Raw genomic sequence first — 22,117 nt, 5'->3', positions numbered from 1 at the left:
GTCATCGTCTCCCCATGGTTGATCATCATCGCTCCATTTCAACTCAGACTCGGTGTAACCTTGATCTTCTTCCCAGCTCCACCCTTTTGTTTCCTCAAATACCACATCTCTACTCACCACAATCTTCTTTGTTGTTGGATTGTAGAGTCGATATCCTTTTGATTCTTCTGAGAAGCCAAACAAAACACACGGGTTGCTCTTGTCATCAAGTTTTCCTCGCTTCTCACTTGGTACATGTGCGTGTGCTAAGCTTCCCCACACCCTGAAATGCTCCACACTTGGTTTAAATCCGCTCCAAGCCTCTTGTGGTGTAACCTCCTTGACAGCCAGAGTAGGGCATCTATTCAAAATATAGAAGGACCAACTAACGGCTTCTGCCCAGAAAATCTTTGGTACCTTCCTCATTGACAACATTGATCTCACCATGTTCATGACTGTGCGATTTTTCCTCTCCGCTACGCCATTCTGTTGTGGAGTATAAGCAGTGGTCAGTTGTCTTCGAATTCCATGTTCTTTGTAGAAATCAGAGAATTCGATTGAGGTGAACTCTCCTCCGCGGTCAGTCCTCAAACACTTGATCTGCTTTCCCGTCTCAGTCTCTACCTTCTTCTTAAACATCTTGAACTGATTAAATGCCTCAGACTTCTCCTTGAGAAAATAAGCCCATGCTTTCCTGCTGTAGTCGTCAATGAAACACAGCACGTATCTTGTTCCATGTGTGGTCATGGGACTGATAGGTCCACATATGTCAGAGTGTACCAACTCAAGAACCTCCTTTGCTCTCCACGAGCTCTTTCTGGGAATAGGAATTCTTGATTGCTTCCCTATTAGACAATCTGTACACGTGAACTTCAGAACATCAAACCTTGGTAGACCTCGCACCGTCTCCTTACTTTGTAACATCTTCATTCCAGTATGACTGAGATGTCCATAACGCTCATGCCAGAGCTTCAGAGTGTCTTCTGCAGCTGTTTGCAGACAGTGTTGTTGACTTGTTTCTCCTTCATGATCGGTTTGATTGAGCAGTAGAAACATCCTGTTTGAGCTCATATTGCTTGTAGCAATGAGACCTTTCTCTTCATGAAATATCTTACAAACTCCTTTTTGTATGATGATTGTCAGATCCTTTTCTTGAAGTTGTCGGAGACTCAACAGGTTGTTCTTGAGTTCAGGAATGTAATAAACATCGCTGATTGTACAGTTCACATTATTAAAGCTCAGCTTCACGACTCCCTTTCCTATGACATCCATCTTCTTATCATTTCCCAGCTTGACAGTATGCTTGAAATTCTCATTCATTGTGTGAAAAGCATCTCGGTCTCCACACATATGATTAGAGCAGCCAGAGTCAAGGAACCAAACTTTCTTTCTTATCTCTTCATTCTTCCCAGAATACGCCATAAATAGCCTATCTGCAGCTTCCTGAATCTCATCCTCAACAGATTTTCCATCTTCTTCTCCGATATGTGCCATTAGGAGCATTTCTTCCTTCTCAACAAAATCAGTGTAGTTTGCTTCCTCATCCCACAATGGACACTCATTTCGAAAATGTCCAAGGCGATGGCACTTGTAGCACTCCACTGTGCTTTTGTCTCTGCCACGACCTCTACCTCTGCCTCTTGCACTGAAGCCTCTTCCTCTTGATCCCATTCCTCTGCCACGATTTGAGTCCATGCCCTCACCATGAGTCACCTTCAACACTTGATCTTCAGTCTTCTCAGGTTTTTTGAATTTTTGCTCATGAACAGTGAGAGAACTCTGCAGCTCATCGAGTGAGATGTTCTCGATCTCCTTCGATTCTTCAATGGACACTACCACATACATGAATTTCTCACTGAGTGTTCTGAGAATTTTCTCAACCACCTTAGACTCATTCATCATCTCTCCATTGCTCCTCATCTGATTTGTGACTGCAAGGACTCTCGTGAAATACTCTTTCACGCTCTCAGATTCCTTCATCTCTAGCACTTCAAAGTCTCTTCTCAGCTTCTGCAGCAAGGACTTCTTGACTCGATCATTTCCACCGAACTTCTTTTTCATTGAATTCCAAATGATCTTGGACGTACTCCTGTCCAAGATCTGTTCAAGAGTCACTCTATCGATGGATTGATAGAGGTAGTGCTTCATCTTTTGGTCATTCTTCCTGGCTTCTTCAAGTTGTTGTGTCTGCACCGCCGTGAGATCTGTCGAGGTTGATGATTCCTTGACACCGATCTCGATCGTGTTCCACAAGTCCTTTGATCTGAAGAAGTTCTCCATGACCTCACTCCAATGATCCCAGTGCCCATCGAACTGTGGCAACTTCATTTTCTCTTCTCCCATTTTCACTCTAACAAAGCTCTGATACCAATTTGTTAATGTAAAAGCTCTTTGCTTAGATTGCTGGAAAACTCTGATTCATTCATAAGCAAAACATGGCTTATATAGCCTTACAAAACTTGGACCATAATAATCGATCTCATAATTATCTCTAACTACATGTACAACTAAAATACAGATAATACAAAATCAGATAAAACCAAATCAGAACTTCTTCTATCCTCAAATATGTGATAAGCACAATTTGCTCCAACACAAGCTGCTGCTAGCACAACAATTCAGTTTTAGGACAAAAGGCGAGTAAATCTAGTTCTATCATCACTCGAATTAGCTTAGATTGAGAGATTAGGGCTCACTGGTTTGAATTTGTTTAGCGATGATTTGAGATTTGTGTTTTTTTTTTTTTTTTTACACTTGCAAAGTGTTTGGACAATGTTTCTTTTTTTGATGGTTTCTTTTTGCGGATTTTTGTTTGCTCTATCTCTGATTGATATTAGGAGGATTAGCTCTGCTAAAATTAGGATTCTTAGAGGGATATGGAGTTTTCCAGCTTTTCAAGTGGGAAATGCGGTTTTTTTTTTGGTTTGAATTAGTTTAGTCAATAAGCATATAAAAGATTGAATTTTGTTGCGGCTGTGTGGAGATTGTTTCTGTTTTGATGATGCTTCCCTTTTGGAAGCTCTGTTAAAATTAGGATTCTGTTCGGGTAAAGAGGACATTGGAGTTTTCCATCTTTTCTTGTGTATGTTTTTTTTTTTGCATTTAGCTCACGCTCGATTTATTCTTTCTGTTCTGAATATGCGGGTTTTTGAGTTTGAAACGGTTCGTGTTTTGCTGTAAAAGGCATCGCTTCAAAGGTTGAACCAAATAACACTGAAGCAAGAGGTAAGAAACCACTGCGATTTGTAGAACTTGTCTTTCTTCCACAGTTATCTCTATGGGGTATATACCAGTCAAAAGTGTTCCGACAACTTATATATTTCTCTGTAGAAAGCGTTCGGTCGGAGTACTTATCCAGTCTATTCTTATAACCCAATAGATCGCACAATTGAATATTTTCAATTTTACTGTTTCTCTGCTTAAACCTGTGTTGAGATTTATTATCTCTGCTGAATCTTTCTCTCATCTCCCTTCATCAAGGAAGCTGGTCGGTGACACAAGTCCCTGAGTTAGAAGCAATCAATCATTAAAGACCAAAGTTTACTGAGATTACTCACAATCAGATGGGAAGATCCCTGGCAGGAACAGACAGAATTAAATCTACAAACACCAAAATGAAGTGCATCACTTGTAGAGGGGAGGGTCGACTCGATGTGGATTGATGTGCTTAGAGGTAAATCCCTTATTGAACCTGGTTAAGTGAAAATCATTGCTTCTTTTTTAGGAATCTAAGACTGCTAATAGAAACATACCTTATATAAGTTATGACAGGTGTAATCATCGCTTCTTTGAAAGTTAAGAAAGAAGGCTAGGTTTTTTATTTTATTTTTAGCAAACTAAGATTGCTAATAGAAACCAACATATCTTTCATCCATTGTGGCCATCTCGGTTCCAACATAATCATTTTTCTTAGTAACACTTCACGCACAGAGTTGTAGTACAGTATTTGATTTATACGAAACAATAACTTGACGTTGATTTTGCTTTCTGTGTAGAGTGCCATGGAACTGGTGAACCAAACATTGAGCCGCAGGTGAGTTAATCAAAACAACCCTGTGAAGGTCTTGTGATGCCTGTGAGGGCAATTGAAACGTGTAAATGAGGTTCATGTTTTATACACAGACACATTTTACTTCAAACGATATAATCATATATGTTGAATTGTTTATTATGAATACAAATGTACAACTTCTTCCGTATATCAGTTTGAAGTATGATCTTTGCATTTCTCTTGTTTCAAAGAAGATATAGGTTTTATTATTGTTTAAACATAAATTAGTTTGGATACTAATGAGAGATTATATAGCAAAGTTCGTTTCTGCAAGATTATTTCTCAGTCTCACAGAGGTTATATATGCATGATAGTATATTTGATTTTGAAATGTTTAAGATATAAGTATATTCTTTTTTAGGACTCTCTTTACATATGTTTCAGAAACAACTAAGGGATGCATCAACTAGGTCTGAGGAGAGCTTGTGATTGCATCTCATGGATGGAGGTTTGATCCGTGAGGAAGCAACAATATATACGGTTAGTTCTGTAGTCTTTTTAGTAGTTTAGTTTAGTTTTTTTTTGTTGAGGCTTAATATCGTTTGGAATCTTCTGGTGCCTTATTTATTTTTAGAGATGCTTGATTGGATTGAATCTAATGTGGTATACAAATATAGTCTCCTTATTTAATAGCTTAGCTCTCTGTCTTTGTCCTTGAGATGATGTCTTTGTTGCTAGTGAGCTTTGTTCTGAGTCTGAAGTATCTAATATAAAACTTAAAAACTGTTGATAAAAGGGGAAAATACTACATTATCTCGTTTCTACCACGCTTATCTAAGGGATTCGAGTCTATATACCAGTCAAAGTGTCCCAATAACTTTTAGCTCTGCAGCAAGCCTTTGAATTAATCATGCGGTCTCTCTTTGCTTTGGTATGCACTCTTCTTATTACAGAATATGGACTCCCATTGTATGCTTTGGCCTCGCAAGCATGTTACTTAGCTAAGATGATGTTTCTGTTGCTAGTGAACTTTTTTTGTTCGGAATCTGAAGTGTCTAATATGAGTCTGATGTCTGAAAGACAATTGGTAGATGTGATAAATACTACATTGTCTTGTTTGAGACTTAAGGGAACATGATTATTATGAAATGTCTCTTGATAAACCTGTTAAGACTTATTCTTTCTACTGAACCTTTCTTTCAATTCCCTCGATTAAGGAACCTGGTAATGGAGCGGTTTTTCTGACACAAGTCCCTGAAAGGAAGGAAGCAATCAATCATAAAAGATCAAAGTGACAGAGAAGATGACCGATGGGAAGATCCCTCCAGGCTCATTGGCAGGAACAAACCGGGAGACATAAGTAAATCTACAAACACCAAAACGAGGTGCATCACTTTTCGTTTATAGATTATAGCAAAGCTTCTGCAAGATTATGTATCAGTCTCACAGAGAATTTGATGTTTGAAAGGTTTAAGAGAGACTCTAGAAGACTCTCTACCTCAATTCCAAACTATTTTTTAATGTGCAATGATCTAACACCTCCAGTTTTGATCAGCCAGATTTAGTGTTTTCCTCTCGAAACAGATTTAGATGTTGTAGCTCGAACCAAGGAGTTATGATCCCAAAGGAAAGTGTACATTTCTAAAGGCACAACACACAGAACACCTTTCGAATCAAATGCCTCGTAGTAGTTGGGAATTTATTACACTAAAGCTTCTCCACGAGCATATGCAGTGGATTTATAAAAATAGATTTTGGTGTTTGAAAGGTTTAATAGAAAAGGATAGATTCTATGGACTCAAACCCAATACCAGACTCAGACTGATATCTCTAACAATCCCACTTTTGTTTAGCCAGCTTGAAAATTCTTCGTTCGTCGACATCAAAGATTTTGACGAAGTTAGGTCGACCAAAGCAGAGATAGGAGCTCAAAGTGACACAGAAAGCTTCAAAGTTGTTGAGGTAAATGCTTTGATCTACGAGGCTTGGAGTGTAAACAGCGTTTCCTTGTTCGTCTATCTTGAACACCATTATTGCTTCTGTTTTCTTCCTCGGGATACCTTTGATGATCTCTGCGGTCTTCTTGTACGACTTAACTATGAAAGTTTCAGTGGTAGTAACTGACTCCACCAGGTGTTCGGTTGTGTAGCACGAATCCAAAAGGTCTCGTTTTGTCTCGGACAGCTTGGGAAGGTTTTGAAACCGCAAGCTCTGCAACTTGGGGTTGTTGCTAGGGTTGTGGAGATCCCATGATCCGACGAGGTGGCCTCCAGAGCCGGCTATGCGAAACATGTCATCCTTCTTGGAATACATGACAGGGGAGGAGAAGAAGCATGGGTCTGTCATTCTGATGTTGACCCACTCGGAGTTGCTTCAAGCCGGTCTGCAGAAGCTGAGCTGAGGACCCAAGAACTTGACAGCCAGAACACAGTCCTCTTCTTGAGGAGAAGAAGAAGACATGGCTACGTTGGTGACATATTGGGTTTGGCAATGAGGCAGAGTTACAAGAGGAGGAAGCATAATGCGTTTCGGATCTGTTTCACTGTTTATATTCATTTCTCGGAGACGCAACACGCCGTCCTTCAAAGTAGGTAGCCATCCACAGGATGATCCTATCGTTCCCATTTCCTGTTTCATCCACAGGATAACCTTTCTATCGTTCTCACTTACCTCTTCGCTCTCTTTCAAAGAAGAAATGGTTCGAAGGAAACCACCAGACCTCCTAGTCGTGGCAAATCCGCGATTACCTCCACATGGATCAGCGCAGATCAAGACACAAGAATGAGAATGAATTGGTAACGACAAAGATGAGATGCCATCAGAAAGATGAGGAGAGGATCTCACCAACAAAGGTTTCCGAGAGCAGAGCTTCGATGGCTGATTGAGAAGCAAAGACATGAATAATGTTCTTCTTAACGGGAGGAAGATAAAAGAGAAAGAAAAAAAACCTAATTGAAGAATTGGTGATCTTCTCAACCTAAAACACCCTTCATAACTTGCTCACCAAGTTTCCCATCTCCAATATATATTAATTGCGGTCTTTGTGAATTATTTACATTTCACAAGTCCTTTTCTGGAGTGGGTTATTCCACCATATCAAAAATTCTGATTGAGTTTCCAAATTCTCTCATTAAGTTTCCAAACATCTTGGTCCATGTCTTTTTTATATCACACCTTTACTAATTAATTACTATGGTGTATCTGAGAAATGTCGTAGAGCATAAAAAGTTAAGCTCTCCAATTAAGAAACATTATATAAAGTCTTTGGGTAATTAACGTTTTTACCATAAGCAAGCCAAAACAGAATTGTACAAACCGAATCAATTTCTCAGAGACACCATAGTAATTAGTAAAGGTGTGATATAAAAAAGACATGGACCGACCCTGTTGACTGTTGTTACTCGTTAGTGCCAATCAACTATATCTCCGAATGTTGTTGAGCCAACTCCTTCCCACACTTCACTGTGTCCCACTTCTTCGGAATCAACACCTTCCATGTCACAGTCCCACCATCCTGAACCATTTGCATCTGTTGGGAAAAAGTTCATATAAGTATCAACTACATAGAGAGTTAGTTTTATTTCCAAGTATAAAAAAGTGACTGGAACTTGTTGTCGTCACTCACAATGGTTGTATGTTGATCTCTGCTTTTTACTATTGTTGTTGCTTCCTCTTTCTCTTTCCCTTTGCATTGGCTTAGATACTTTTGAGTTGTCTCCAAAGACTATAACGGACTTTCCTGTTCTACTCATGCTCTCCATACCTAGTGATTCAACATATACTCTTATCAACTAATGAGATCTCAAAGGTCATTATTAGAGTATTCGAATTTAAGACTAAGATCTTAGGTCTAAAACCAACAAGAAATAGAAGATGCATGCAACCTGAGGAACAAAAACATCAAGTAAAGTTCTCAATTCACACACTTCTTACCAAAACATCATCTAGCTAGACAATGAAAAAGGAACTTGCTTGAGCCATTTTTGTCTACCCAAGTGTTGTTAAAAGTGACATACCTTCAAAAGGATCTTTTCTTTTCTTCGATGTTTTATCATCCTTGACAATAATGATATCTTCATTGGTTTCATCGAAGTACGAAGCCAGATTATCTGTTTCTTCAGCAGGGATTTGATCCACCGGGTCAAGACTCGCCTCAACAGCTATCTCCCTACTCACTTCTTCACTAATCTGAATCTCTCTTGGCTTAAACTGCTGAAGCATCATCTTCTCAAGACCACCATCGTCTTTTTTCTTCTCTTCCCCAAACCGATGAGAGAGTTTTGTCAGATCTTTAGAGCAATCAAAAGAGGTGAATGGACTTCTTATCCCCTCCTGTTCAAGAACCAAACAAAGACCAAATCTAAAATCTCTTAACAAAATCAATTCAAAAGGTTTCAGCTTTTGGGGGGCTTCCAACAATTCCCAAATCAAATTCCAAAGCAATCTAGAGACTAGAGAGAGAGAGCAATCATTGTTCATTACCTCAATGTTGTTGGGCTTAAGCAGCACTGATTTGTCCGATTGATTACTCGAAGAGGCTTCGACACTATAAAACACACTTACGGAATCAATTACTCAAAATCTAAAACCTTGGGGAGTGATTAGGGAATTTAGAAATCGAAAGGGGATTGAAGGCTTACGGAATCGAACTGGGATTCAGAAAGGAAGAAGCAATCGATCGCTGACCAAAAACCCTAATTTTTGGAATTGGCTTCTTCATCTTCTTCTTCTCCTTCTCACTCAGACTCTCGACTCTCGAGGCTTTCATTTTTTGGATTATTCATTTTTTTTTTTTTGTCTCAAAAAATTTCCCGCCAATTGCAAAAACCAATTGTGGCAGAATAGAATTAAATATGTAAAAAAAAAACTAAAAAAAAAATCAAATTTCAGGTACTTTGTAAATTGGTGTATTTTTTCTTTTTTTGCTGAGGTTGACAATAATGTAAAATTTAATCCAAAATTTAAACATATCAATAGAATTTTTCTTTTTTTTCAGAAAATCCGTCACAATCTTAAAATTCAACTTTCATCAGTTCAGCTTTTCATTATAGTCAAGATTCAAAAAGGGAAATAAAAACTGAAAAGTTTTCATTAAAGATGATATCATTGTACTACCGTGCAAAGCTTCATGGGAGTAAAAATTAACTTTTCTGTTAAAATAATGTTGGTTTTCCACGTGATACAAATTTCTGAAATTTTTATTGTATTAAAGATAACCAAAAATAAAAAATTATATTTACTTGAATACGAATACAAAAAGAGAAAGAAAAAATAACAGAATAATATTTCATTAATGAATAAAGCTTTTCAATGAAGTTACGCTGGATCACCATCTTGTGGAAGAAAGCAGTGTTTCGATCACCAAGATGTAACCACTGAATTCGAGATTTCTGCAGGAAATTTTTTTTCCTCTGCTACCTTGAGTCTGTTCCACTCCTCCAAGGCTAGTTTTTCCTCTCTAGCAAGTGAGACCGAAGGGGATGTAAATAGACGGCTGTGAATATCTGCAACTTCTGCAGCTTTCTCTTTCACCCTGGAAGTAATACCACTGAAGTGGTTCCTGTTAAGCCGACGAAGACAAGGTTTAAGGAGCTTCAAAGCATGAGCGAGTTTAAATTGACTGGACCCTATAATGGATGGTGCAGCCCACTCCTCCTCAACTGCTGCAGTATATTCAGGATGATCCACAACATGGCAGTAGAATTTGAAGGGTCTGTTGACCACACGATGTAGAGACGGAACTGAGAAGAAACATGGGGCATGGTCTGATTGATCAGGCTCAAGGAATTCAGCATAAGCTTCAGGGAACCTCCTAGCCCAATGCTCATTAATGAGGGCATGGTCAATACGCTTAGAGACTGGGTCTGACTCTCGATGGTTCCACCAAGTGAAGGGGAGCCCTTTCGAAGTAGCCTAAAAGAGGTTAGCATCCTGAAGAGCAAGCTCAAAGTCACTAACTCCTTGTAGATCAACATCCGCAGATGGGTAACCAGAATGATGCTCTCCTCTTAAAATCTGGTTGAAGTCCCCTATAACTGCCCAAGGACTTCGAGAGAGTGGAGAAGAGGTGTGGAGGTAAGCAACGTCGTCCTAAAGGGTAAGCCTTTCCTCAGGTAAATTAAAACCATACACAAAAGATATTGTAAGATTGATATTTTCTGCCAGAAGGAAGAACCCGCATGTAATGACCTGTACAGATACATGGTAAATAACAACTAAAAGTCTTGGATCCCAGACAATTATCAATTCTCGCCGTATTGTGATTGTCGAAGTTATCAAAGTGTTTCCAACCACGGGGGATCGCCTTCTGAATCCTCTCCGAGTGAATAGGTTGTATCTTAGTTTCCAAAAAAGCTCCAAAAAGAGCTTGGGACTACGAATCTGCAGGTAGGAAGATAACGGCACCTCTGGAGATGAATCAACATGTGGTGGACTATTTCAAGTCGGTACTTGGGACTACGAATCTTCCCTCTTCTCCTGCTACCATTGAATACTTACAGGATCTACTCCCTTATAGATGCTTGGCAGACCATGCTTCTAGTCTATTGAGGGAGGTAACTGATGAGGAGATTCGCGACACTCTCTTTGCCATGCCATCGAACAAAGCACCAGGTCCCGACGGCTATCCAGTTGAGTTCTACAAATCGGCTTGTTCATCTGTGGGACAAGATCTCACGAGTACCATCAAGGAATTCTTTCGCAACGGTCGTCTCCTTAAAGACCTTAATGCCACAATCATCGCCCTCATCCCCAAAACCCCTGAGGCTTCCTTTCTATCTGATTCTCGTCCTATCAGCTGTTGCAACTTGGCCTACAAGATCATCTCAAAGATCCTTGCTAACCGACTGAAGCCCCTCTTACTCCAATGCATCTATCCTAATCAGGCAGCTTTTCTAAGTGGGCATAGTCTTGGCGAGAATGTGCTTCTGGAGACGGAGCTTATCTGCAACTATGACAAAGCTTCTTGTCGCAGAAGTTCTCTGATCTCAAAGTAGACATCCGCAAGGCTTTTGACACGGTTTGTTTGGATTTTGTCCTCAAGATTCTAGAGGCCCAAGATTTTCCTCCTTTATTCAGATCATGGATCAAATAATGTATCGCCATCAATGGGGAGCTTCCAGGTTTCTTTAAAGGTGAAAAAGGGTTACGGCAAGGTGACTGCCTCTCCCCTTATCTCTTCATCATGGTTATGGAAGTCTTATCAAGAATGCTAGATTCGGGTTTGGTGCAAGGGAAGTTCTCGGCACATCCAATGTGTATCTCTCCCCGCGTAACTCATTTGGCATTCGCGGATGACCTGTTGGTTTTCTCAAATGGCTCCCAGGACTCTTTGCAGGGTATATATGAGATTTGCAATGCTTTCATTCACTCTTTGGGCTTGAAATGAATCTTGCTAAGTCTGAGCTGTTTCTTGGAAGATTTGATGATGAGGAAGCTTTTGCAACCTCAGATTCAATAGGAGTTAAGCTGGGTTCTTTCCCTACTCGGTACCTTGGCTTACATTTAAGTCCCACCAAGTTGTCTCTGGCCACTCTTCAGCCATTTCTCCAAAAGATTACCAGCAAACTACACTCGTAGACTGCTAAATTTATGTCGTATGCTGGGAAAATTCACCTCATAGTCTCTGTCATATATGAGAAAGATAATTTTTGGAGTCAAGTCTTTGTTCTTCCAAAGAGTTTCTTCAAGAAGGTTGATTCCCTTGGTGCTGCTTTCCTGTGGAAAAATGCAACTTCTTATGCGAAAGGAGCCAGAGTTTCATGGAAGGACCTGTGTAAAATGAAGGAGGAGGGTGGTCTAGGATTACGGTCCCTTGAGGACTTTGCAACAGTCTTCAGACTGAAGCAGGTTTGATTTTTATTTGCTCGTCCTGGTTCTCTGTGGGTCATGTGACTCGGCCACAATATCTTTGGTCGCCGGAACTACTGGTGGATGGAACCTACCCCTCGTTTGTTCTGGAATTTGAGAAAGATGATTGAGCTGAAACCTATTTTCAAGAATTTGATAAGGTGTCAAGTCAGGGATGGGATGAGAGCATCCTTCTGGTATGATTCCTGGACGAACTTCGGGCCTCTAATAGATTTCTTTGGTCCTTTGGGTCCCAGAGAACTTCGCATACGCAAAGAAGCTACCGTTTGGGAAGCTACGCGTGAAGGGCAATGGTTTTTCCCCAATGCAAGGTCTTTCCAAGTGGAGCAATTACTCATTTGTCTATCTTCCACCCCACCACCAGATCCATCTCGCGGCCTTGACTGCTACCAATGGAAACAAGCTTCAGGGTCCTTCAATGGTAAATTCTCTTCCAAAGGTATGTGGTTGCAAATCAGGGACGGTTCACCTCGCATTCCATTGTGAAAAGCTGTTTAGTTTAAGGAAGCTATCCCTCGGTTTTCATTCATCCATTGGTTGGCAACCCTTGGAAGACTAAACACGAGGGATAGGTTGCGAAATTGGGGGATAAATGTCTCTAATGCCTGTGTTCTGTGCAACTCAGGTCTGGACACCCATACCCATTTATTCTTTCAATGTGATTTCTCCAGAGCAATCTGGGTGGCTCTTGCGGGAAGGATCTCTCCAAACCCGCCGACCTCCTTATCATCAGCTGCTTCATGGGTTTTGGGGGTCACTTCAAATCCTCCCCATTTTGCTAGCAAGATTCTCAAACTTCTCCTCCAAACATCGGTCTACATGATTTGGAAGGAAAGGAATCGGAGAATTTTCTCGACTGAATCTTGTACCCTCCATGCTACAAAGACTACTGTCAATCGTACGATGCGTCACCGTCTCATATCCTTCTCGCCGGAGGATCCTGCCGCTGCTGTCTCTCTCCTTGGTTACTATTTTGGTTGTATCACAAGCCCACTTTAAGTGTGGCTCAGCTCCTATTTATTTTGTATAATGTTCCATTGCTCTCTCTTTATTAGAGTTTGGTATGTTTTATTTTTGGGTTTCACTGTAAAATGTAAAATCTTTTTTATTGGTACAAAACATTAAACCAAAAAAAAAAAGGTTTTCAATGAAAAATATTGTTAAAAGTTGTTTCTAAAGTAATATTGTTACTGTTGATATTTTTTCTTAGATATCTTTATATCATGTTATGTATTATCTCTTTATAAAAGTTAATTCTAAAATATGGAAGAGGTTAAGAACAAAAAAAAAATTAGGTTAATCTTCTTTTACTTTAAGACTTTAAAAGTCATGGCTTTTTCATGTAAATTTGGATTTAAAATTCTATGACGTATATAACCTCCTAGTAATGTATTTGGGCTTTTTTGTTTCATGTACTTTTTTTTTGAATATAATGTTAAATTATATTCAAAAAAAAAATAAACAGTTTACAATGCTTGGATAGGAAATGTTTTAAAACTTTTTAGAAAAAAAAGGATCACAACTTAATAGAATCTTGCTTCAAACCAAATTTGGATGCTTGAGCCTCCATCATCCTGAATTGTACTTAACCGGTTGTGGACCGTCTTGTCTATGAATCTCACGATCTTCTCAGCTGGGGAAGGAGTTTCTACATGTCGTTAGTTGTTCCTCTCTCTCCATATAGAGTGGATCGTGCTTTGAAATGCATATCCCACAAGTAATCTCTTGGTCTTGTCCAATATACGCCCAGCTAGTAAAGTCATGATATCTTGCCAGCGGTTGGTAAACTTGTCAGCAAGTAGCTTTTGAACTAAAGCTTCCCAGACCTGTGTTGTGAACGGGCATTGGAAGAACAGATGTTCTCTTGTCTCCAGAGGATGACTGCAAAAAATACATGTGTTGACCGGTTGGTTCCAGCGTTGCATCTTTTCTCCTGTGGCAATTATGTTTTTTACCACTAGCCAAGTGAAGAAAGCGTATTTGGAGGTAACATGTACTTGAACTTTTAATTTTATTTTGTGTTGTAATATGGGGTCATTATAATCACTATAACAAATAAAATATTTTTTTAATGCATAGTTGTAAGTTGTAACCTGACTGCATGTATTGCAAAATTGTTTAGCTATTGCCTATTGGAATTTTTTTGCCTCGGATAGATTTTTTTATTGCTTAACTTCTTTGTTTTCCATATATACTCGTAAATATTTTTCTTATATAAATATACATTTAAAGAAAAAATTATCTTTACTAAGGAAACATATATTTCACTTTGTCATGTAGTTCATCTTTGAATATGGATATTTACAATTGCTTCCCTTTAAAAACAAAAAAAAAAAATATTAATGAATTTAATTGACAGCTGTAGAACATAATTAACATAATAACATTTTAATGTATTTATAATATAGTAAGGCATATTGAGAAAGTTTTCAATAAAATAAAACAAAATAACATTTTTAAGAAAAAAATATAAGAAACCTTCACTCCCACTAAGGACAAATTTATTCTATGTATTTTTTACTTTTCAAGTAATTCATCTTCAAAGAAAGATATTTTATACAGTTTTTCTTTTCTAATATTAATTTTTAATTTGACAGCTGTAAAAGAAAATTTTAGTATAATAACCCTTTCATTATAAATAATTACATATTTTAGACTTAAAAATATTAATTTTTGAAATGTCTCCAATTTCAAAAAGACCCAAACCCAAATTGACCAAAAACAATGTTACATGTCTCTTAGATATATATATATATATATTGGTTAAAATCTCTTAGATTTGATTAACGTACAATAGTCGTTAGATATAAATTAAAGCGAAATACTTTAAATAGCCGTTGCCTATTAAATACAAAGGCAATTGGCGCGAAATATTTTAAAATTTTTGTTATATGTTGGTTGTTAGTTATTTAAGATAAACAACTAATAAACCTCATATGTGTAAAATGTCACATAATTTAGCTAATTTATGTAAATATCTAGATATAACTAAACAAAATTGGTCTATTTAAACTTGAGTTCCATTGTGAAGTTTTCACAGAGTTTGTTCCTTTGCTTCTCTCAAAGAATACAGAAAATTTCTTCTTCTTTCTTTGGGGGTAGATTTGGTATGAGTGTCGTTGCTTAAGATTTGTTTCAGTAAGATTATTCCATGAGTATGGGTGACGGGACCAACGTTAACGAAAGCAAACAAGTTGCTTTCGACAACAACGTCAAACTTGTTGACGATGATGAGTGTAGGATTTGTTTGGAGTCATTGGCTGATGATGATCGAACCCCTGTGATGCTTCGATGTGGCCATCCCTATCATCTCCGTAAGTTTTGTTTTTTGTTTTTTGTGGTTGTAAACATAATATTGTTTAGATAAGACATGAGTGATATCATTGGTCGTCTATATTATCTAAATTGACCAAAATTGTCCTAATTATTATGAGATTTTTTTAGCTGAATATCTTGCTGAAAAAAAATAATTGAAATTTTTTCTTTCTGATGATTTGTTGTTTCTTTAAACATAGATCATGCATATGTACTCGCGTGTGTTGGTAACAAAAGCTAATTAGTTTTGTTTTGTTTTTTTCTTATGACATCAATTAGATTGCATTGGTTCTGCGTTCAATGTAAAGAATAAGATGCAGTGTCCAACTTGTAAGCGAGTGGAACAAAGTGAATGGTTGTTTGCACGCAGCACTCCAACTCGGCCAAGTTTCAATATGCCGATAGTTCAGCCACTCATGGGCGGTGTTCGTATACCCGCACCGGTCAGGCGTAGATCTGAGCTTTCATCTCTTGGGCGACAACTTGGTACTAGGATACTACCGGATCCAACTAGATCAACTTTCTCCTCGAGGTTTAACGTACCTTTGCGTGAGTCTTCCATGGAGATGACGACACAACAGCAGATAGCAGCAAAGACACCCCGCATCCGTGAGGAGTCTTCCTTGGGGATGACGCCAGTCAGGCCACAACAACAACAGATAGCAGCGAACGGATCCCGTACTCGTGAGTCTTCCTTGGAGATGACGACACAACAACAGATTGCAGCAAACATATCCCGTACTCTTTCCGGGAAGCGCGTGAAGTATGATTATGACACCAGAAGCAGCGGTGGAGAAGGACGAAGCTACTACAGCCGTGGAGAAAGTAGCAGAGGTGGAGGAAGTAGTGCAGAAGGGAAGGCAAAATTTAATGACCAAGACAATAGCAACGACAAGTCTTGGTGAGACAAGCAGTATCGGTGGATCCAGACAGTTCCGACCGACCCATGGCATAAGCACCATATATTAGATCCCAAAATTTCATGAGTTTTCGAAATTTAGACCCATTTTTCTATATTCATCTTTTTTTTTTTTTTTTTGGGACTAAGGATGGCTCTAAGCATCGCTGGCCAGTCCCTACCAGATTTGTATTTTCATGATTTCAGAAAACTTGGAACTTTTTCGAAGTATATGATATCAAAAACAAGCCAATGAAGCACCGCACAAACACTATCTCAACAAAGAAAATTAAATTTGGCTAGAAACATTCACTAACCAAACCAAACACCAAAAGATTTAGATCATTTCAAAAGCTACCAACATTCGAAAGTACGGGAATAACTCTAACGAGGACTTGGAGCAAAAAATGGCTCATTTCCAATAAGTCTCAAACTCTGTAACACCTGATCAAACCAGTCAATCTCATGTTGGCAGCTTGCTTTTTATGGCTAGCGAAGCAACGGAACTATATCTCAGAACTGCTTCTTTGATCAGATCAGCTTGCACCTGTTTACTGTAGCGCCGGCCTCGCAGGAGTGGAGAATGTTATCCTTAAATACTCCACCAAACTGAATGTGTTGAGGGATCAGTTTGACGTCTGACTATCTTACACGCGTATGCCTCCTCTGAACCTTGGCGTCAATCTTTTCGATCGCATCCAAACTCCAACAATGGGATCACATCAACCGTCACATTTCTCAGGAAACTACACAACGAAAAGGGAGAGATTCTTCTCAGTTATATACATTTTCCCTTAATGTTAGTGACATCAAATGGTCATCTTACACTCTTCACATTACCAGCAGCTAATGCATCTTCAAGATAAAAAATTTCTATTATTATCCGACTACTTATATAACACAAGTTCTTTCTACACTAGCATAGCCACACAAAATGTTTTAAACAGATTCAATGATATGGAATTTGAACATTATGTTTCAGGGAGTTTTACATAATTAGAGCCAATGCTCATAGAACAAGACAAGTGATGCAAAATATTCATGTAAGCGATAGGTTAAAACAGTGGAGATCTAATTAGGCTGGCCTATAACGGGATAGGATAGGATGACGAGAAAGATTTTTTTTGTCTGGGTTTAAAAACTATGCCACCATTATTCAAACAGAATCTTCCTCATTCCTGGCTATTGAGTACAAGACTATTAACTATTCAACCAGCAAGGCTGTTCTGATCTTGACAGTTTTGGATGCAGAAAATGCAAACTACTTTACAAACTTAAAACCCGGTGAAGAAATTCATGGCATGTAAATAGATTGATATCACCGTTTCCACTACTCCATGTGACACTAACCTGAGGCTCTTTGGAGCACTGGTTATGACTCAATGAATATTTTGGAAAATGCAATGGCATGTTGAGCAAGAGGCACCTTCCTCGTGATTTGTTAGGAAGATTCTACACACAAGTCACTGAAGTGATCTGTCAAAAGCAATAGGTACTACTGTACTACAAATGAGCAGTACTTAGCAACTCATGTGATAATGAAGTATTAACTCATTGAGGGATTCATGTAACAAGTCTTACCTGAAAAACGCTAAATCACCCATGGCTATAGTTGGTCTTTATATTCTGCCTCATCAAGTGCTTACATATGTAGATAATGCAAATCTAAATTTGAATTAAGAAATATTCAAATCAGGATGCAAGTATCGGCATACCAAAGAATTTAAATACCCAAGAAGAGGCCATAAACACAAAAATGAAGGGGAATTCTCCCAGCGTTCAAAGATTACCTGGGATACCAAGTTATGGGCATAACACTACAGTTTACGCAGAACACAGAGTGTTTGGGCTTGATTTCTCAGCAATAATTAACCACTTAGAGTAGAGTTCATAACCAAAAATGACAAAGAGGCTCAAAGCAAATTCCGATTTATCACAAAATAAATTATGATCGTTATACCCGTATTTTATTTAACATGTCGAAAAACAATGGACCTAGAAGTACCAAACATGAAGAGTATACATATGAACATTAGTAATGTGGGAGAGGAAAACCTAGACTTGTTGCCGCCTGATTTCTCTCTTTCTTCGCCTGCTTCCCATTTCAGCAAGCCAAATATGTTAAAATGTCATATGGATTAGTTTTCATTGAACAACTTGTACCTATATAGACCACAGAGGTACGCAGTATAGATATATTGCTCTAGTACCTCGAAATTTCAGGGAAATGCAGACATTTGGTTGACGGACAATGTAAATTTGGTCACCAGCGATGTCGTCCCTATAGACATCTTGATTCCTTTGCCATCTCCACAGGGCGTGCGTTGAATTCATGACCTATATGAACAACACATTCTAATGGTCAGCTCTTGTCGCATAAAAGAGAATCACTCTTTCTTATTAAACATATGAAGATATACCTCAAGGATTCCATGGCCGAAGCTGCTCTCTCTGAAGGCGCTCCAATCAGGTTGTCTGTCCCAGCAAAACTTTCCTTTTGCAGAGCCAGAAGTAAAATTTAAAGGGCATGATCCTCCTATCTCGGGGATGTTGTCTTCAGGAGAAGGACACTTCCCAGGGTCATCCGCAAAGTCCACATCAACTTTCTCAATGTTACCACCATCTCCTATAGTTATGTAAACTGGCCCACACGGGTCTAATGTGTAGTTGTATATGCGGTTCATTCTCTCATATGCATGTACCTTCAGTAGCAATAAACGCCATTTTTAATCATACCATAGAAGAAGAACAACAGTATAACATTTCTATATCACTATAATTCGACTTCGCTACTACAACATGGCTGTTTCAAACAAACAATGACAAGATATTCAACAACAACAGGAAGAAATCAAAGACTATTAAATTTCCATTTCACCAAGAAAAATAGAGAACTCACATGTCCTGCAAACACAATGTCGACACGGTGTTGGTAAAGAAGCTCTTCCATTTCCTGTCTCATGCATTCAAACTCTTGGTAGTGCGAGGAGTAGCTGTTGTACCAAGGCGGATGCATTGTTGCAACCAGCCATGGTGTCACTGCGCGATCAACTTTAGACAAGTCTTCCTTTAGCCATGCATATTGTGCTCCTAAAATAACACATTAAGTATTCATAAAAATGAGACTGATTGAAGTAGGAGAACCAGAAATCTTCCTCATTAATCAGGGAACAAAACAAACAAGTGCTTTGCTGAAACCAAAGAAAAGAGACTGCAAGTATCCATAAATTTACCAGTGTGATTATAATCAACATATGCACCCAACATAACGAAATGCACTCCTCCCGCATCAAAAGAATAGTAGAAGTTGGTGTTGGAGCCACTCTCACTTGAAGGAACTGCAAACCTTTCAGAATATGACTTAAAGGTGATTCCGGAAGTTTGAAGCTCAATCTCATGGTTTCCTTCAATGACCATCGTTGGGACTTTGGAGGTTAGTGGTTCCATGAACCTGAACACAAATCAAAGATTTGCCACCAAAACCTCCAAGTATATAACTTTTTTTCCTATGCACAGTATTATTCACTCTTAACATATTGTCGAACAACTTGACAGAAAGCGGAGCAGGACCAACACACATATCTTCAAATCCAACTTGTTAACCCAGAGATAGTAAGGTTTACCTTCCCCTGGCATCCCAGCGAGGTTGATACGTCTCCCTAATAGGTGCATCGGGAAATGAACATGAGAAACATGAAACTCCTTTGCCACCAATTGTCCGGTACTGGTCTGCATACGTTAAGTCCCCAACAATTATAACCATCGAAGGGTGGTTTTCCATCAAATGGTCAATGGTGGTGGTTGTGTTACTGGTAAGACCCAAATCCCCAACAAAGGCAATTCGATGAGGATATGCGTCTTTGCTTGGCAGTGGCAAAGTCTTAAAAGAGAGCTCCTCGCTCATTGCAGGAACAGAGCTGTCGCCGCACTTGTAATAGTACTTGGTATCTGGTTCAAGACCTACAATATATTACAAGTCAATCGGCATTGCAACCAATATCTGCAAAAACAAAATCTTGACAGTGGCAAGCCAACGCAAATATAGAATAAAGGCATCTCAGAAGATGTCATCTTTGTTTCTACTAAGGAAAATATACACACAACACAAGTTCACGATGTTAAATATGGGGAGTGTTTTAACAGTTCTTTCACAATTAGGTGCCTAGCTTTTAACACTTCAAGTTGTCTCTGCATATATAGAACTAAGAAGCAAGGTAATAATGTAATACTCAGCGCATAACAAAATGAAAAGTTGCGAAGGTTCATTCATACACATAAGAAACTCTACACAAAAAAGATGAATGAAATTGCTCTTTATCATTAATACCATCAATGAGGACATGGTGTATGATGCCTGATGTGTAATTGAGGAGACCGTCAAAGGGATACAACTGACTGTAAACTGTTGCATTCCCTTTCATTTTTAGCAAATATTTTCCTTTCTCCTTCCCATACCAAACCTCACTAGCAACTGAACTAGGATCAAGCGGTTTCACATCTTTTCCAACTACAGCATCACCTGAAAAGGAAGAAGGATATGAACAAATCTCACAAATCCTAGTTCAATTAGACTAATTCAAAGCCTAGAGATTTCAAATATTGAAAATTCAAAGAAATATAATCAAGAATTTGGCTTTACCAGTGACCCATGAGACCCACATGGAGGTTGGAGTAGAGAGAGCTAAAGCAATCTGTTCTGGGAAATCGGAGCTGACGTTCCTCTTCCTCAGCCTCGGATGGTCCATAGGCAAGTCGTCACTGCCTCGCCGTAGAGACGGGTCGAACCGGCGGGTCAATGGCTTGAACGGGCCATCTAAAGTTGTTAGGATTGGTTCGCCGGAGGCAAGTAACAACGACAATGAGGTTAGGGCAATCATCATTAGTAAAGGCATGGTCATGGTCATTGGTCCAGGGGGTTGATTCATCGATCTCACGTTCACGCGTGACGTGTTTTGACTTTTGATGGCCTCGAGCATTACCAGTACCACTTCTCTTTTGCTTTGTACTGAGAATATGCCACATTGGTACGTGTCACCATTTTATTTGGAGCTCTGTTTACTACTTAAGACTTTGAAGTTGAACCATATCAAAAAAAAATTGATTGTTGACAAAAGAAGAAAACTTGAATTGTTTTAAAAGGTTTTTTTTTATTATTTTTAATAACGTTATATCTGAAGAAGATTGAAAAACCAGAATAAATAACCTTTTTGTTAGTATAAAATTTTATTTTAAAAAAAAATTCATAATAAATCACAGAAATTTCTCAATTTATAAATGGATGAAGTTTGTGTTGGGGAGGAGTGAAAGAGAAATGATATCAAAATAAAAATTATACATATGAAAAGTTGAATAAATTTAGTGATAAAATTAGAGATTATTTTGTTGTTTTTATAGGTACGTACGTAGAAATTGTAACATGTCCATGGCTTAAATTGGAAAGCTTATTAGGGCATCTCCAATGGTAAATATGTTAGCATATATGTAAGCAATATTTTTACCACAAAAAGTACAAAATTCATCTGTTAAAAACTTTTGTAAGACTTAGTAAAATTTATCCCTCCAATGGCAAATATCTAACCAAGTTTCTAAGCCAATTTTTTTAAAAAATCAGAGAACTTGTTTTACAAGCAACAATCAAACAAACCAAAACCATTTTACGGCTGCAAATGGTTGCACGGTTGAAGAGATTGAACAGGTTGAAAAAAATTATTCAACCAATTTTCACCATTTGCATTGTAAAGGTTGAAGAGGTTGGAAAAAACTATTCAGCCCGTTCAACCCAAAAAGTTGAAAAAATAAACTAATCCTACAGCAAAAATCTTCAACTTGTCCAACCACTATTTTGGAGATGAATGAGTTGAATATTATTCAACTCAATTTTGTTCAACCTAATTTTTCAATTTTGTTCAGTTTTGTGCATCCATTTGCAGCCTACATCTAACTCTCAAACATTTTCTCATTGCACAACAATCACAAACCAAAACCAATTTCAATAATTCAAACCATTGTATAATTTAAAACATTGGCACAAAGAATCAGATCATATCAAGCAATTTGCAGAAGAA

The 22,117-nt window shown here is 38.4% G+C and overlaps 4 protein-coding genes and 1 pseudogene across 19 annotated transcripts; 1 reads left to right on the top strand and 4 right to left on the bottom strand.

Moving 5' to 3' along the window:
• Positions 1 to 5,744: 5,744 nt before the first annotated feature.
• Positions 5,745 to 6,868, bottom strand: LOC104732340 (uncharacterized; annotated as a pseudogene).
• Positions 6,869 to 7,186: 318 nt separating this feature from the next.
• LOC104732339 (uncharacterized) lies at positions 7,187 to 8,909 on the bottom strand. The gene is made up of 5 exons (XM_010451873.3): positions 8,611 to 8,909; positions 8,453 to 8,516; positions 7,987 to 8,302; positions 7,596 to 7,733; positions 7,187 to 7,499 (listed from the first exon to the last, which is right to left on the bottom strand). Exons 1-5 carry the CDS (start codon positions 8,736 to 8,738, stop codon positions 7,375 to 7,377), a joined length of 771 nt encoding a protein of 256 aa, XP_010450175.1. The 5' UTR covers positions 8,739 to 8,909; the 3' UTR covers positions 7,187 to 7,374.
• Positions 8,910 to 9,328: 419 nt separating this feature from the next.
• LOC147930823 (uncharacterized) lies at positions 9,329 to 10,151 on the bottom strand. Its single transcript, XM_087477045.1, has 3 exons — positions 10,146 to 10,151; positions 9,929 to 10,060; positions 9,329 to 9,883 (listed from the first exon to the last, which is right to left on the bottom strand). Exons 1-3 carry the CDS (start codon positions 10,149 to 10,151, stop codon positions 9,329 to 9,331), a joined length of 693 nt encoding a protein of 230 aa, XP_087333171.1.
• A 1,751-nt stretch (positions 10,152 to 11,902) lies between these two features.
• LOC147930822 (uncharacterized) lies at positions 11,903 to 12,838 on the top strand. The gene is made up of 2 exons (XM_087477044.1): positions 11,903 to 12,278; positions 12,465 to 12,838. The coding sequence occupies exons 1-2, from the start codon at positions 11,903 to 11,905 to the stop codon at positions 12,836 to 12,838; spliced, it is 750 nt and encodes a 249-aa protein (XP_087333170.1).
• A 3,433-nt stretch (positions 12,839 to 16,271) lies between these two features.
• LOC104732337 (purple acid phosphatase 23) lies at positions 16,272 to 21,157 on the bottom strand. 16 transcript variants are annotated; one of them, XM_087477481.1, is made up of 11 exons: positions 20,692 to 21,157; positions 20,380 to 20,571; positions 19,676 to 20,012; positions 19,286 to 19,558; positions 18,952 to 19,142; positions 18,473 to 18,754; positions 18,263 to 18,389; positions 17,843 to 18,144; positions 17,634 to 17,717; positions 17,403 to 17,550; positions 16,272 to 16,798 (listed from the first exon to the last, which is right to left on the bottom strand). In XM_087477481.1, exons 1-4 carry the CDS (start codon positions 21,026 to 21,028, stop codon positions 19,459 to 19,461), a joined length of 966 nt encoding a protein of 321 aa, XP_087333607.1. In that variant the 5' UTR covers positions 21,029 to 21,157; the 3' UTR covers positions 16,272 to 16,798; positions 17,403 to 17,550; positions 17,634 to 17,717; positions 17,843 to 18,144; positions 18,263 to 18,389; positions 18,473 to 18,754; positions 18,952 to 19,142; positions 19,286 to 19,458. The 16 variants fall into 16 exon arrangements, with proteins under 16 accessions (XP_087333607.1, XP_087333608.1, XP_087333609.1 ...); XM_087477482.1 differs by having other exon boundaries at positions 17,403 to 17,528; XM_087477483.1 differs by having other exon boundaries at positions 17,403 to 17,518.
• Between the last annotated feature and the right edge of the window lie 960 nt (positions 21,158 to 22,117).

This window comes from Camelina sativa, chromosome 12 (assembly GCF_030686135.1).
Source record: "Camelina sativa cultivar CO46 ecotype springtype chromosome 12, ASM3068613v1".
In the NCBI taxonomy this organism is placed as follows: Eukaryota; Viridiplantae; Streptophyta; class Magnoliopsida; order Brassicales; family Brassicaceae; genus Camelina; species Camelina sativa.
This window is presented reverse-complemented; position numbering and strand designations above follow the sequence as displayed.

Bases quoted from the DNA above. Each gene is read 5' to 3' on its own strand.
- LOC104732339 (XM_010451873.3), bottom strand. From the start codon at position 8,738: ATGAAAGCCTCGAGAGTCGAGAGTCTGAGTGAGAAGGAGAAGAAGAAG. The intron at 8,517-8,610 runs GTAAGCCTTCAA...TGTGTTTTATAG, and splicing joins CTGAATCCCAGTTCGATTCC to TGTCGAAGCCTCTTCGAGTA. The intron at 7,500-7,595 runs GTGAGTGACGAC...TTTTCCCAACAG, and splicing joins GAGATCAACATACAACCATT to ATGCAAATGGTTCAGGATGG.
- LOC147930823 (XM_087477045.1), bottom strand. The intron at 9,884-9,928 runs GTTAGTGACTTT...AACCTCTTTTAG, and splicing joins CGGATGTTGATCTACAAGGA to GCTACTTCGAAAGGGCTCCC.
- LOC147930822 (XM_087477044.1), top strand. From the start codon at position 11,903: ATGGAACCTACCCCTCGTTTGTTCTGGAATTTGAGAAAGATGATTGAG. The intron at 12,279-12,464 runs GTATGTGGTTGC...TGTGCAACTCAG, and splicing joins TGGTAAATTCTCTTCCAAAG to GTCTGGACACCCATACCCAT.
- LOC104732337 (XM_087477477.1), bottom strand. From the start codon at position 21,028: ATGCTCGAGGCCATCAAAAGTCAAAACACGTCACGCGTGAACGTGAGA. The intron at 18,755-18,951 runs GTGAGTTCTCTA...TTGCTACTGAAG, and splicing joins ACATTGTGTTTGCAGGACAT to GTACATGCATATGAGAGAAT. The intron at 18,145-18,262 runs GTACTAGAGCAA...AATGGGAAGCAG, and splicing joins CATTTCCCTGAAATTTCGAG to GCGAAGAAAGAGAGAAATCA.